Source organism: Drosophila simulans, unplaced genomic scaffold, assembly GCF_016746395.2.
Source record: "Drosophila simulans strain w501 unplaced genomic scaffold, Prin_Dsim_3.1 Segkk87_quiver_pilon, whole genome shotgun sequence".
Taxonomy (NCBI): Eukaryota; Metazoa; Arthropoda; class Insecta; order Diptera; family Drosophilidae; genus Drosophila; species Drosophila simulans.
In genome coordinates, this window is record NW_025416883.1 from 1,032,574 (window position 1) to 1,045,763 (window position 13,190).

Below are 13,190 nucleotides of genomic sequence, written 5' to 3' on the forward strand. Positions count from 1 at the left end.
GGCATGCTGCATCCGTTGGAGCGGATGCTCTACAAGCAGAGTGCTTCTAATGCTGACATCCACTAGCTTTTCCAACGTTTTTAGCAAAAACGATGTCAAGCTGATGGGTCTGAACGACTTGGGATCAGTGATGTCTTTCTTTCCTGCTTTTGGAATGAAGACCACTTTTGCTATACTCCAGGCAGTAGGTATGTATCCTAAAGCTAGGCTGATGATCAGTATTTTCCCGATCGGCACTTCGAGCTGATTTAGCGCTCGTTGTAGCAGGATTGGCTGAATGCCATCTGGACCAGGAGATTTGTAGGGCTGGAATGTACCAATTTCCCATCTTAGTCTCTCCGTTGTTACTATTGATCTTGCTTTGGCCCATTCAGTAGCAAACGGTGTACTTTGCGGTGGGCGGTGGGTATGCCGATGCCACCACAGTCTTCTTGGCTGCTCCCACATTTTCTACTCGGTACACAGTCGCGCGTGAGAAATTCTGTATGTATATAATAATTAATACTTCTACATGCCAGGGTACAGGCTCTAGGGCTAGAGGCCAGTTGATCCCAAATTACCTTGGCGTTCTTCACGTACAGTCATTTTATTCCCGGGTTATACCAGGGTTCCTGTACCAGGGCTAGCCCAAGATGTTGTTTGTTGAACATTCTTGCCAGCACAGCCGAGGCCGAGAGCCGAGCCGAGAATGTCTCCAAACCTGAAGCTCAGGTTGTGGTCACTAGAGATAATCTTGGCCAAGGCTGAGGAGCGAGCCACCACCCTCATTCTTTCTTTATATGAGACGCCAGTTCTTAGTGTCATTCTGTTTCTTTATCAAATCCATAATCCACTTTGTCGTTTTGTCTCCTGTCCTGGGGCAGAAGATGGTGATGTTGTGTGACGATGGCAAGTCGTCGCCCATCTTTACCTCCAGGGAGACACCGCTCCACTTACTGAGGTTGGGGACTGCTGATTGCAGCCACTCAGCAGTGGTTGCATTGCGGCAGTCCACTATCCGGTGACCCACCCTGAAGTGGATTCCTCCAAGCTTAATTGGAGAATCCCAACCGGAGAGGACTGTTTCCTCCAGTAGTGCGTCCTCGAGCTGTGAGAGGTTCTCACTGCTGAGGATGACTTTGGGGTACCCCTCTGGTACGACCGCAACCTTAATGGCCCCAGTTACGGCCGCATATGATGGCTTGCGTACTTCAGGTGCCTTTGCAGCCCTTGAGGTACTTGGGCCATCGAAGGGAGCAGTCAGTGGCCAGTTCTTCTCCACCTTCTGCCTCTTAAGCATATCCGTCGGAGGCGTCAGGGTGGAGTTTGCCCGCTTCGAAGCAGAGTTGGGCCGTTGCTCTAACGGCTGCGGTGTCTTGGCCAGAGACAAAGCTTCTGCGGGTGACTTGCCCTGCTGAAGGTAACGAAGATACCACTTCGTTCTGGCTCCGCTCAGCCCTTTGCCGTTAGGGTCATCCCGGGCCCCAGGCTGACCAAGTTGCGGTAATGGCTTTTTAGCCCGTCCCGCTTGGCCGGCTTGGACCACATCCGAGTGACTCGGTGTGGCTGCCCGATTCTTCCCTCCCGCAACTGCTTGTGCCGTTGGCATACTCCGTTTAGGATCATTTTTTTGGTGTTACCACCGAAGTAAGCCGCTCTCCGTCAAGGAGACGGTCCTCGTAATGTCTTGCGACATTTCCCGCAGTCAAGGCATGCGGTATTTTTAAATTATTTGGTGTATTGCTCATAGTTCCCACGAGAGCAGAGAAATAAACGGTCCACCCGGGCAGAGATCCGCAGTACCTGGGTAAGGCTAACTAGACCGGGCGGACGCCACTTGCCCGGACTCTCCGTTATCGACTGAGCTAGTTATTACACGGGACCCCAGCCTGGCAGACTTTCGGCACGGGTCGAATGACACCTTGGTCCGGCCTGGAGGTGTGGAAATTTTTGAGAGTTACCAGCTCCAGCCCAACTACGATTAGCCAGCACTCTTAGCAGAGACATGACCTAACTAAGAGCCTGTTTCCAGCCGCCCTCGTGTGGAGAGTGTAGTTGCACTTCCAGTAGTGTGTCACAATTACGGCGCGTAACACCGTTTGGTGGCGCGTTGATCCCCTTCTGATACCTATTGGCGTGACGGCGACAACGCCGTCGCCTCACTCGTAACGGCACTTTGGTGCCAGTCATATTCTACGTTATAGTCAAATTCTAAGAATGACCTCACAATATACCAAACCAAAGACACCAGAATAACAAGATGCGTAACGCCATACGTTTTTTTGGCACACGATTTTTTCGCCGTGGCTCTAGAGGTGGCTCCAGGCTTTCTCGAATTTTTGTTCGAGAGATAGAGAGCGGAGAGCGCTACAGCAAACAGCTCTTTTCTACGCATACAGTGATAGCAGACAACTGTATGTGTGCACACGTATGCGCATGCATTTGACTTTAAATCTATATTATTTTTGATCAATTGGCACCATGCGAAAAATGCTTGTTTTGCATTGCCTTAACGTTATTATTATTAAAATAAAGCTTAGAAATAGTAATAGCCGAATCATAATATCACGAAAAACATTTTTAAAAATGACTTTATATTAGAATATTTGTCATTAGAGTATGCAGCTTGCGACGTGTGACAAATTAATAAGGCAATGATTGTTGAGTGCTTGTGTCCGCACTTCGTGCCTCACGATATGACTTTGCAATAAACAGTTTTCATATTTTTATTTATTTTACAAATGTTTATTTTCTACTACGTATTATTTTTATGAAATATTTATTTCTCAATTTAATGCCTTTTTCTTGGAAAATTTATGTTTAATTTCCTTTGTATTTGCTTTAATTATTTAGTATATTTATTAAGTCATATGACTTAATATGATGAATGTAAATGATCCATTTCCTTTTTTTTTTTTTTTTTTGTGGTCTATCGAATTTTATATTTTTAAATAGCGCGCACTTTTGCGTGGAAAGAAAAGACCCAGCAGGGTCTTGCAAGCGCAGTGGTCAAACCATGTTAATAATGTAAAGACACGTACAGTGGTCAAAATACATTTATAATGCGACTTATGTATATTATGGTTATTTATAAATATTATTGTGGAATACAATTATTAAATATTATCAGACTAGCATGAAATAAATAGGCACGTGGTTGTTTTCTTTTTTATAACTCTTTATTGTAAGAACAACTGCACAGTCTCGCTTTCATAAATCGACTGACGCAGCGTAGATCCATAGGCACACATGCGAGGACACATACCACAAAGCCACAAATAGAATGTAGCTTAGCTGCCAATGAGCGACTGATCCTCTCTCTACAAATACTCTCTGTTATGGAAGAGTATATGCAGGCCATGTGACTTTTGCATACATGTGTACATACTTTCCAACACGTCACCTCAAAAGTTACATTGCTGTACTTTTATTACTTACGAGGCTGTGCATGTTGTTCTGGAAAATAATTTTGATCCAGCATTTGCTGCGAGAAGTTGGGGAAACCCAGTATAACCCAACCAGATAACTTTAACATATTATTTACATAAATTGAGTTTTACAAACAATTTTAACTAACAAATAATATTATTCATCTTGGTAAGAAACTCAAAATTATCAATAAACTTAATTAAATTTAATTAAATGATACTTTATATCACGAGCCCCAGTTCAGTCTGGTTCCTCCTCAGTTTCATCTAAAAATATAATGTTTTAATTCATTCTGAGAGTCCAAGTCCACTTCTCAATGTATTGAATCGTGCAGATGATAACGGCTTAGTTAGTATATCAGCAAGTTGTAAATCTGTAGAAATATACTTAATGCAAATAAGATTATTTTCAACTTGTTCTCTTGTAAAATGATATTTATTGTCTATGTGCTTAGTTCTTTTGTGGCAAGTTGGGTTATTTGCAATACTAATACAACCTTGATTATCTTCGCATATATCTATTGGACCTTTTAATTCTAGTTTAATTTCTACTATTCGCTTTCAATATTTATTGTGACTGATCTTGAGTACAATATTACTGCAAGCAGGCAGCCAAATTACACGCTAAAGAGCGTCTCACAATAAGAGAAAAAAGCTTTTGGTTACCGCGACCAAAAGAGGGAGACACAGTGCATTGACTTTATAACATACATATTTTCAACACTCCCTCTCAATGCAATATGTCAACCCTTACAGATAATATATTTTATCTTAATTACAAAATCAAAATACATTTTTCTGTTAGCTTAAACCCATCTCTTGGATACATTTTTCATGTTTGAATCTATTCAAATTTTTGGTTAGAAAATCTGCTATCATTTTTTCTGTGGGTACATAATTAACTTCTGTTATATTGTTCTTATACAGTTCCCTTATATAATGATATTTTATGTCTATATGCTTACTATATGCATGGAAAGTGTCATATATAGATGTGTGTACCCTCAGCACCTTCTTTGGATATCGTTCATCGATGAATCCCTCTGGCTGCCTCATATATACCGTTTCGTGAAGATCAACATTCAAATATGCAGACTAGACGTCCATTTGGTGCATGTAAAGTCCGTTTTCCACCGCCAAAGAAATTACTAGTTTGATTGATGAGTAGCGTGCCATTGGTGAGAACGTATCCGTAAAGTTAACGCCGTATCGCTGAGCGCACCCTTTTGCGACAAGTCGAGACTTAAAGCGCTCGACCTTGCCCATCTTGTTACGCTTCACTGCAAAGACCCATTTTGACCCAATGGCCTTCTCACCTGCCGGCAAATCCACCAATGACCAGGTTTTATTCGCACGTAGGCTCTCCAACTCCTTCTGCATTGAGGTTCTCCATTCCATTTTTATGGTTAAAGCATCCTTGACGCTTGTTGGAATCGGAACCTCATCCGTACTCATGCCGTTGACCATGTTGTATTGTTTTCGAGGTCTTCCAGGTTTACCAGTGTAAATCTTCTTTGGCCGTCCAGGTAGTCTGACTTCGGTGGCTTCATTGTCTTCAGTGGATGACGCTTCTCCCTCTGAATCGTGTTGCTCGACAGACGGAACGTCGTCATCGTGTTTATCTGACACCTGGAACACATCATCTTGTTTCTTACCCTCAGCAACACAGATTGGAAGGTGCTGCATCTCCACAAGTTGAATATCGGGAGAAGGTACTGTTTGCCCTGCCGTCATACTATCATCCTGGTCGTTTTCAAATACAATTACGTCACAAGCAACACAGACATTCTTCCTGGCGATATCCCTTAGAAGCATCAGAGTATCCAACCAAAATATTTTCTTCGCCCTTCGCAGTAAACTTCTTCTTAGTGGATTTGTTCAGCACGATTGCCTTCGACCCAAATATCTTTAGGTGGGACTCATATGGCTTTCTTCCAGTCCAAGACTCGAACGGTGTTACATCAGATAATGCTGACGTCTCAGCGCGATTGCGTAGATAAGCAGCAGTATTGATAGCTTCAGCCCATAGTGAGTCGCCGACGCCTGCATGAATCATCATAGTCCTTGCCATCTCGACTAGGGTTCGATTAGCGCGCTCCGCTACACCGTTTTTTTGTGGGGTGTGCGGTACCGTCAATTGTCTCTTTATGCCTTCTTCTGTCAAGATAGCTTGAAACACTTTACTCAAATACTCACGCCCGTTGTCGCTCCTTAATGCTTTCAACTTCTTGCCGCTTTGGTTTTCGGCAAATGCTTTAAACTCCTTGAATTTGGCCAGTATTTCATCTCTCGTCTTTATGAAATACACAAACATGTATCTCGATTTGTCATCTACAAAGGTGACAAAATAGCGTGCACCTCCAACAGACGTCGCTTGCATTGGACCACAGATATCACTATGCACTAGCTTCAGTACTTCATTTGTGCGATTTCCAGAGGCTTTTGGGAAACTCTTCACACATATTTTGCTTTTTGCGCAACTCAAACAGTCGGTTTCTTTTGCGCCACTTAAATAATTTTTCTTAAGTCCGAGTACCATTTCTTGTTTGATCATTTTGTTCAAGCTTGCAAAGTTTAAATGAATTTGTCTGTGCAACGAAACATGCACTTTCAACTTTTCTTTCATTTTGGAACAGAAAAAAATCACTTTGCAGTTAAGCAATCAAAACAACTTTATTCTTATTGTTTAGCTATTGAGCTTTTTCAATAGCTGTTGCGAATAATAAAAAAGCGAAGAAGTTTGTTTTTATTACGACAGTTTTTATTTTGCGAATTGTTATTCTTTTACGATAGCGACAATGGAATGCGTAAGTTTGGTCTTTTCCGAAACACGAAGAATTGGCAACTGGCGGGCAGGCAGCCGAAATTCAGCGCCCAAGCTTAACGTAGGTTGCTAACAACAACAAACAAGGAATGAGCGCCGTACAGATAAATGCGTGCGAGCACTAGCGGTTTGCACTATGGGCATCGCAACTGATACCACTGACTAATTTGGCTTATAATATTAAAGAATATGTGATTAGTCTACTGCACAGTTTTGGCGGCTGCATGACCCAACATCCTCCCCCCATTGGAAGCTTGGCTTCCAACAGAGTCCTCAAGGGGAAGCAGACACAGCTTGTTCACTGCCTTGGTAACCGTCTTCCTCCCCCCAATAGGCCAATATTGGGATCGACTTGCATCCAGAAGAGCTCGAGGTTCGGCATGAAGATCGCTTTCATGGTAATGTGAGATAATTGCTAGAGTCACCGGATGGGACCTTGGAAGGATTTTCGGGTGGCGGCCATCAAAGTCCAATGACGAATTCCGGAGGCGACCGCCTACTCTAAGAAGTCCAAATTGATCAAGAAACGGCGAGTGCGAGGATATGGGACTAGACGAGGAAACTTTTCCCAGCGTTTTTAGGGACTGCAGGTCCTCCCATAAATGCGCGCGCTGCACCAACCGCAGCATCATATGAGTACCCTCTTGAATGTGTGCGACGGTGAGCCCAGGATGACGAATTCCATTACAAAATTTGTAAATGTATGCAAACACTCGTTGCAGTGAGGGGTAAGAATTTGAAAATACATCCACGTACGGCGACTTTACGATGAACACACTTCGACGAAGCTCAAGCACCGGTTTGTCAGGACAAACAGCTGTTGGCCAATCTCTTTCAGGCTCCGTAAGATAGGCGGGTCCATGCGCCCAGAGTGACGATTCGCTAAGCTCAGACAGCAGGGATCCTCTGGATAAGATGTCAGCCGGATTTAACGCTGTTGGAACAAAACGCCAAGCCGTGACATCTGTCAGCTCCTGACTGACAGCAACCCTATTTGCCACAAATATGTTGAACCTGGCGGGCTCATCTCGGATCCAGGAAAGTGCCACCGTCGAGTCGCACCAACAATAGTAGCGTCCTTTAAATACTTTCAAGCCAACTATTTCCCTCATGATTTTAGCCAGAAGATCCGCACCACAAAGCTCCAGCTTTAGTACTGTTATGGTCTTCAACGGAGCTATGCGCTATGCTAAGCGCACACCCTCCAGCACAAGCGGAATGTTAGAGCACCATTTCCTTAGCTTGAGCTTGCCCTTCGCAAGAATGCCAGCCGTCTGTTGCATTATGGTAATAGCATCCTTTACCGTGCCTGAGCCGGAGATAAGATCATCCACGTAGAAATCACGCCGAAGAATTTCTGATCCAATGGGAAGCGATGCCTGCTCATCGATTGACAACTGCTGCATAGCCCTTACGGACAAGAAGGAGGCTGGTTTGGTGCCGTAGGTAACTGTGTCGAGTTTGTATACTTGAAGGTCATCGATCGGGGAGCCCCTCCATACAATGCACTGCAAATAGCTATCTTCTTGCGAGACCCTTACACATGGGTACATTTTACATATGTCTCCTGTAACGGCAACTGGGTGTGAGCGAAATCGAACTAGGATGTGATGATGATGTGCTTGGGCTTGATGACCGGGCCAGCTATTAACACATCGTTAAGCGAGTAACCAGTGGAAGTGGCAGCTGATCCGTCTAAGACAACGCGAAGCTTGGTGGTAGTGCTATCCTCCTTCATGACGCAGTGATGTGGCAAAAAATATCGGCACGAGCTGACCTCGGAGGCAGGCACAGGCGACATATGTCCCAGATCATGATATTTCTTAATGAAGGCCGCATATTTAACCCTCAAGCCAGGGTGCTTTGTAAGCTTCCTTTCCAGCGACAAGAATCTCTGCAAAGACTGAGGATAGGAATCTCCTAAAGAGTCCAAATGGAGTTTTAGCGGCAACCGTACCGAGTAATCGCCAGCTGGCAGTCGGGTGTAATTTTTAACAAAGTGGGCCTCGCAATCTAGCTCCTCCTTAGTGGCTTGAACTATTGGGCCGGGACAATTTTCTACCTCCCAAAAGCGCTGCAGAAGTGAATCAAGTTCAACATCAATGCTGATTTCCTTTCTGGCTGAAGAAGGAACGCGTGAAGCTATTAAGGCGCTACCGCAAGGGCGCGCGCAGCCTCCAGACACAACCCAGCCCAGACGAGTTTTTTGAAGCAGGGGCAGTCCTGGCAACAACTTTATCTGACCTACGCACAGCAGCTCATAAAACAGGCTAGCTCCTACTAACAGGTCAACACGTTGAGCTTTATGAAAGTCCGGGTCGGCGAGCTGCAGGTTTTCTGGAATCTTCCAGTCCCCAATGTCCACATTAGAACTTGGCTGGCGATCCGTGATATTGGGAGCGATAACTGCTGTTATGCTCGTTGAGAAGTCCGAAGTGACAGACCGAATCGCAATTCCTACCGAGAATCCATCAGTCGCGAAATTGGAATCCCCGATTCCAGTGATGGAGCCGGACGACCTCGACCTCTTAAGTTGCAATTGATTTGCAAACCGAGAGGTGACCAAGTGCAGTTGAGAGCCAGAATCTAACAAGGCCCTGCAGGGAACGAGCAGTCCCGATCGATTCTGCACTAGAACGGTTGCAGTGGCTAGCAGCACAAGGTCACTACCGAGATCCTGGGCAATTAGAGTAGAAGAATTCGAAAGCGGGGCAGAAGGCTCAGTGTGGTAGCTTGAAGACACCGGAACACGTGGCTGCGAGGAAGGCCGACCATCCAGATGGTGCAGCGTATGATGCCTGATTCCACAGGTGCGGCAGCGGCTCGAGCTGCATTGCCGTAGCTGATGACCTGCCTTTAGGCAATTTAGGCATAGTGCTAGTCTCTTTGCCTCGCGCAGACGATCTACTGGCGCTAAGTCTCTAAATTGCTGGCAATGATATATGGCATGCTCTGCACTATGGCAAAGCATGCAACCAAGAGAATTTTGGGTGGTAGCAACTAGCGTCGAACGATTTCTGCCCACCTGAACGCCTGGCGCATAGGTTGCCATGGCGCAATCCACGGCCTCCAAAGTCCTACATCGCTGTTCCAGGAATGCAGCCATCGATTCCCACGACGGAATAAGGTTGGCAAAGACCGGATACTCCAAGCGCTCCTCCCACTTAGCTTGGCTCGCCGCATCCAGCTTTTGCAGCAGCTTTTGCACTATGATGCAGCCAGCGATTTGATCAGTGGTGCCCAAACCCTTCAACGCACGAATGTGAGCGTTAAACTTGTCCGACACTTCCCGAAGCGATGCCACTGAACCATTCCGTACTACCTTTAAACCCAGAATCTCGGTAATGTGCGCCTGAAAAACGAGACGCCGATTATAAAACCTTTTTTGAAGCAACTCTAAAGCCGCTTCGTAATTGCTGTTTGAAATCTCCAATGATCGGATAGTTTCCAGCGCTGAATCCCTCAAACATGACCGCAGATGTTGAAATTTCTCAATGTTGGAGAGGTCCGGATGGCTGTCGATTATGCTCGTGAACACGGAGTAAAAATCCGCCCAGTTTGCGTAGCCCCCGCCAAACGTTGGCAGCTGCACAGGCGGCAACGGCATCGGCCTCGGCCGCGGCTGCGTTTGAGGACCACTACACTGGTGGGGCACAACACCTTCCGCAAGCGTTGAGTGCGGCGCGAAATGCACATTGCGTTTGGCTATTTCCGCGCGCACACTAGCCTTGAATTCAACGATGAATTCATCAAAAGACTCGCTCATTATTTCACTGCCAATTTCGTCGAAGTCCAATTCCTCCAGTTCTGTATGCAGAACATTGAAGGCACTGTGCAGCTCATCAATCTGCTCCAGCCTCACCGTAAGAGTGGGTTCGTCGTATCCGCTAAGCGTCTCATTAGACAGCGACGTTTGTAGCCTCTGCAACCTGCTGAACAGCGCATTGGCTTTGCGCATTAAAAAGGTCACCCTGTTTTTGTCACCTTCAGCGGGCATAGCAACAAATTGCCTTTAATTCGGTTCAGCGGGAAGATGAGCACAAAATAGATGCCGAAAATGCAAGCGGGGTCAATGCACGCAACGATATATGTAGAAATGTATGTATATATGCAATGCTAGCTCGCTTAAACACAGCCACTATCACCGAAATCTCCACTCACTTGTCCAACCGATTGCGATTTAATGTATTTATATTTATTTATAAACGAGATAAGTTAAGATAAGATCACGTCGGGTCACCAAATGTTTAGCTATTGAGCTTTTTCAATAGCTGTTGCGAATAATAAAAAAGCGAAGAAGTTTGTTTTTATTACGACAGTTTTTATTTTGCGAATTGTTATTCTTTTACGATAGCGACAATGGAATGCGTAAGTTTGGTCTTTTCCGAAACACGAAGAATTGGCAACTGGCGGGCAGGCAGCCGAAATGCAGCGCCCAAGCTTAACGTAGGTTGCTAACAACAACAAACAAGGAATGAGCGCCGTACAGATAAATGCGTGCGAGAACAGCGGTTTGCACTATGGGCATCGCAACTGATACCACTGACTAATTTGGCTTATAATATTAAAGAATATGTGATTAGTCTACTGCACAGTTTTGGCGGCTGCATGACCCAACACTTATCATTCTTTAAAATTCCGCGCCTGTTTTCGAACGACACACGAAATCCGTTTTTAGTAGCCTTCGATACCGACATAAAGTTGCATTGTAAATTCTTTACAAAGAGTACGTCGATCAATTCAAATGATGAGTTGCGCCAGGTTATTTTCACTGTACCACGACCGTCAGCCATAATATACTTATCGCCAGCCAAAAGAATGCGCTCTTTATGCTCTCTGAAGTTTTTAAACGTCGATCTCTCACTGCACAATAGAGCCGTTGCTCCTGAATCAAGGCACCACATATTTTTGGCAATTCGCCAAGCTGTACAGGTGAACAGAGCACAGAGAATGATTTCTCGGTATTTAAGTTTTCTCTCTCTCTATGTTCTCCTTTCCTTTGCATACAGTTTACAGCTTTGTGGCCGCTGCGACCACAGTTCCAACAATTAACTGTTCTTTTCCCGTTAAGCAGTTACTGATTATTTACTTGCACACTCTTCTTCATGTCACTTTTCGGTTTTTGTTTCGCAGACCGAATTCCAAATGCACTTTGTTCGCTTTTTGCAGAATGTTCTTCATTTGCCATACGTCTTTGCCCTTCCTCTTGTAATTTTATTTGTAACCTTTTCAATGTGGGCAACTCATCGCGCGTTTCTATTGCAACTACGAAACTTTCAAACGATTCCGGCAAACTGGACAACAGGAGAATACTAAGGACCTCTTTTTGGATCACCAATTGGATTTCTTTAAGTTTTTCGACAACCGCACAAAAATTGTTCACATGACTTGAAACAACTTCTGTTTCAGACATTCTCATGTGCAACAACTGCTTTAGCAAACATATACGTCGTGCCGGTCCTGAGGGAGTGTGGACTTCACTAAGCCTTTGCCATGCCTCTACAGCCGTCTCACAGTTTTTTATATGGTTATATGGTTATACTTGCCAATGATTTTTCGTCCTTCGCGTCGCACAAAGCCTTTAGCTCAGCACTATCACTTTCGTTTTTAACCACACGTCCACACACTACCTCCCATAATTCCGCATGAATTAAGGCACTCTTCATTTGTACAGCCCACGCACTATAGTTTTCATCATCAAGTTTTTCTATTTGGTTTATTGATGAACTCATTTTTACATCGAAAAATTTTTCGTATTAAATCCCTGAATCACAATATTTAAAGATGCCGAATATTCTAATTCGTTTAGAAATATTCACTTTTATGTCCGCGTGGGCTGGGCCCACTGATTGTGACTGATCTTGAGTACAATATTACTGCACGCAGGCAGCCAAATTACATGCTTAAGAGAGTCTCACAATAAGAGAAAAAAGCTTTTGGTTACCGCGACCAAAAGAGGGAGACACAGTGCATTGACCTTATTACATACATATTTTCAACAAAAACTGTTGTAGTTTATAATTTATATTTCCTTTCTTAATAAATAAATAGTCAAGTTTGTGTTTGAGTTTTATGTTTTATATTTTAAGTTATTTTCAACTGCAACACCAGCACCACGACCTACTCACAGCAAAAAACGTACAAGAATGAGAAATCAAATAAAAAGTGTGGCCATTCATGTCAAATATAAAGTAGTGTTGTTTAACGTTATTTTTGTAGGTTGAATAGTATATTCCAACACGCCCCCTCAAAAATAACGTCTATAATTAAAAACATAACAATAATATTCATTAGTAACTATCAAATGTGGGTGGTGTGCATTCTGGGAAGTGTTAACTGATCCAGCATTTGCTGCGAGGATACGGGGAAAACCCAGAAAAACCCGATTAGATCATTGTAACAAAATATGTTTACAGGAATTTAAATTTGAAAAATATATAAAAATATCATTCAGCATTCGACTGGTCGTCTTGCAGCAAACCCAATTTGTCTCGTAACTCCACAAATCTCGCAGCAGGCAACGGTTTTGTAAATATGTCAGCCAGTTGATTCTCTGTAGGAATATACTCAAGACAAATCACATTATTCTGAACTTGCTCTCTGGCAAAATGATATTTAATATCAATATGTTTAGCTCGTTTATGATATGAGGGGTTGTTTGCTATGCTAATACAGCCTTGATTGTCTTCGTAAATTTTAATGGGGTTTTCTAGTTTAATGTTAATACTAGTTAATAAAAATTTAAGCCATAGAGCTTCTCACACGGCTTCAAATAGGGCCATATACTCAGCTTCAGTTGATGAGGCTGCTACTGAGTTCTGTCTCTTTGTATTCCAACAAATGAGATTAAAATCAAACATTTTGAATAAATACCCTGTTGTACTTTTTCTATCAATTTCACTACCACCCCAATCAGAATCCACATAACCAATAATTTTATTTTCAAATGCCAAGTTCTT

At 43.8% G+C, this 13,190-nt stretch overlaps 2 protein-coding genes across 2 annotated transcripts; both read right to left on the reverse strand.

Moving 5' to 3' along the window:
* Nucleotides 1–775: 775 nt before the first annotated feature.
* LOC123327445 lies at nucleotides 776–1,588 on the reverse strand. Its single transcript, XM_044923866.1, has one exon. It carries the CDS (start codon nucleotides 1,586–1,588, stop codon nucleotides 776–778), a length of 813 nt encoding a protein of 270 aa, XP_044779801.1.
* A 6,243-nt stretch (nucleotides 1,589–7,831) lies between these two features.
* On the reverse strand, nucleotides 7,832–11,897 carry LOC123327446. The gene is made up of 2 exons (XM_044923867.1): nucleotides 11,774–11,897; nucleotides 7,832–8,352 (listed from the first exon to the last, which is right to left on the reverse strand). Exons 1-2 carry the CDS (start codon nucleotides 11,895–11,897, stop codon nucleotides 7,832–7,834), a joined length of 645 nt encoding a protein of 214 aa, XP_044779802.1.
* Between the last annotated feature and the right edge of the window lie 1,293 nt (nucleotides 11,898–13,190).

Excerpts from the sequence above, each read along its gene's own strand:
- LOC123327446 (XM_044923867.1), bottom strand. The coding sequence starts at position 11,897 with ATGAAGAGTGCCTTAATTCATGCGGAATTATGGGAGGTAGTGTGTGGA. Across the intron at positions 8,353-11,773 it reads GGACGAAAAATCATTGGCAA|CCAGAAAGGAAATCAGCATT; the intron begins GTATAACCATAT and ends TTCCTTCTTCAG.
- LOC123327445 (XM_044923866.1), bottom strand. The coding sequence starts at position 1,588 with ATGCCAACGGCACAAGCAGTTGCGGGAGGGAAGAATCGGGCAGCCACA.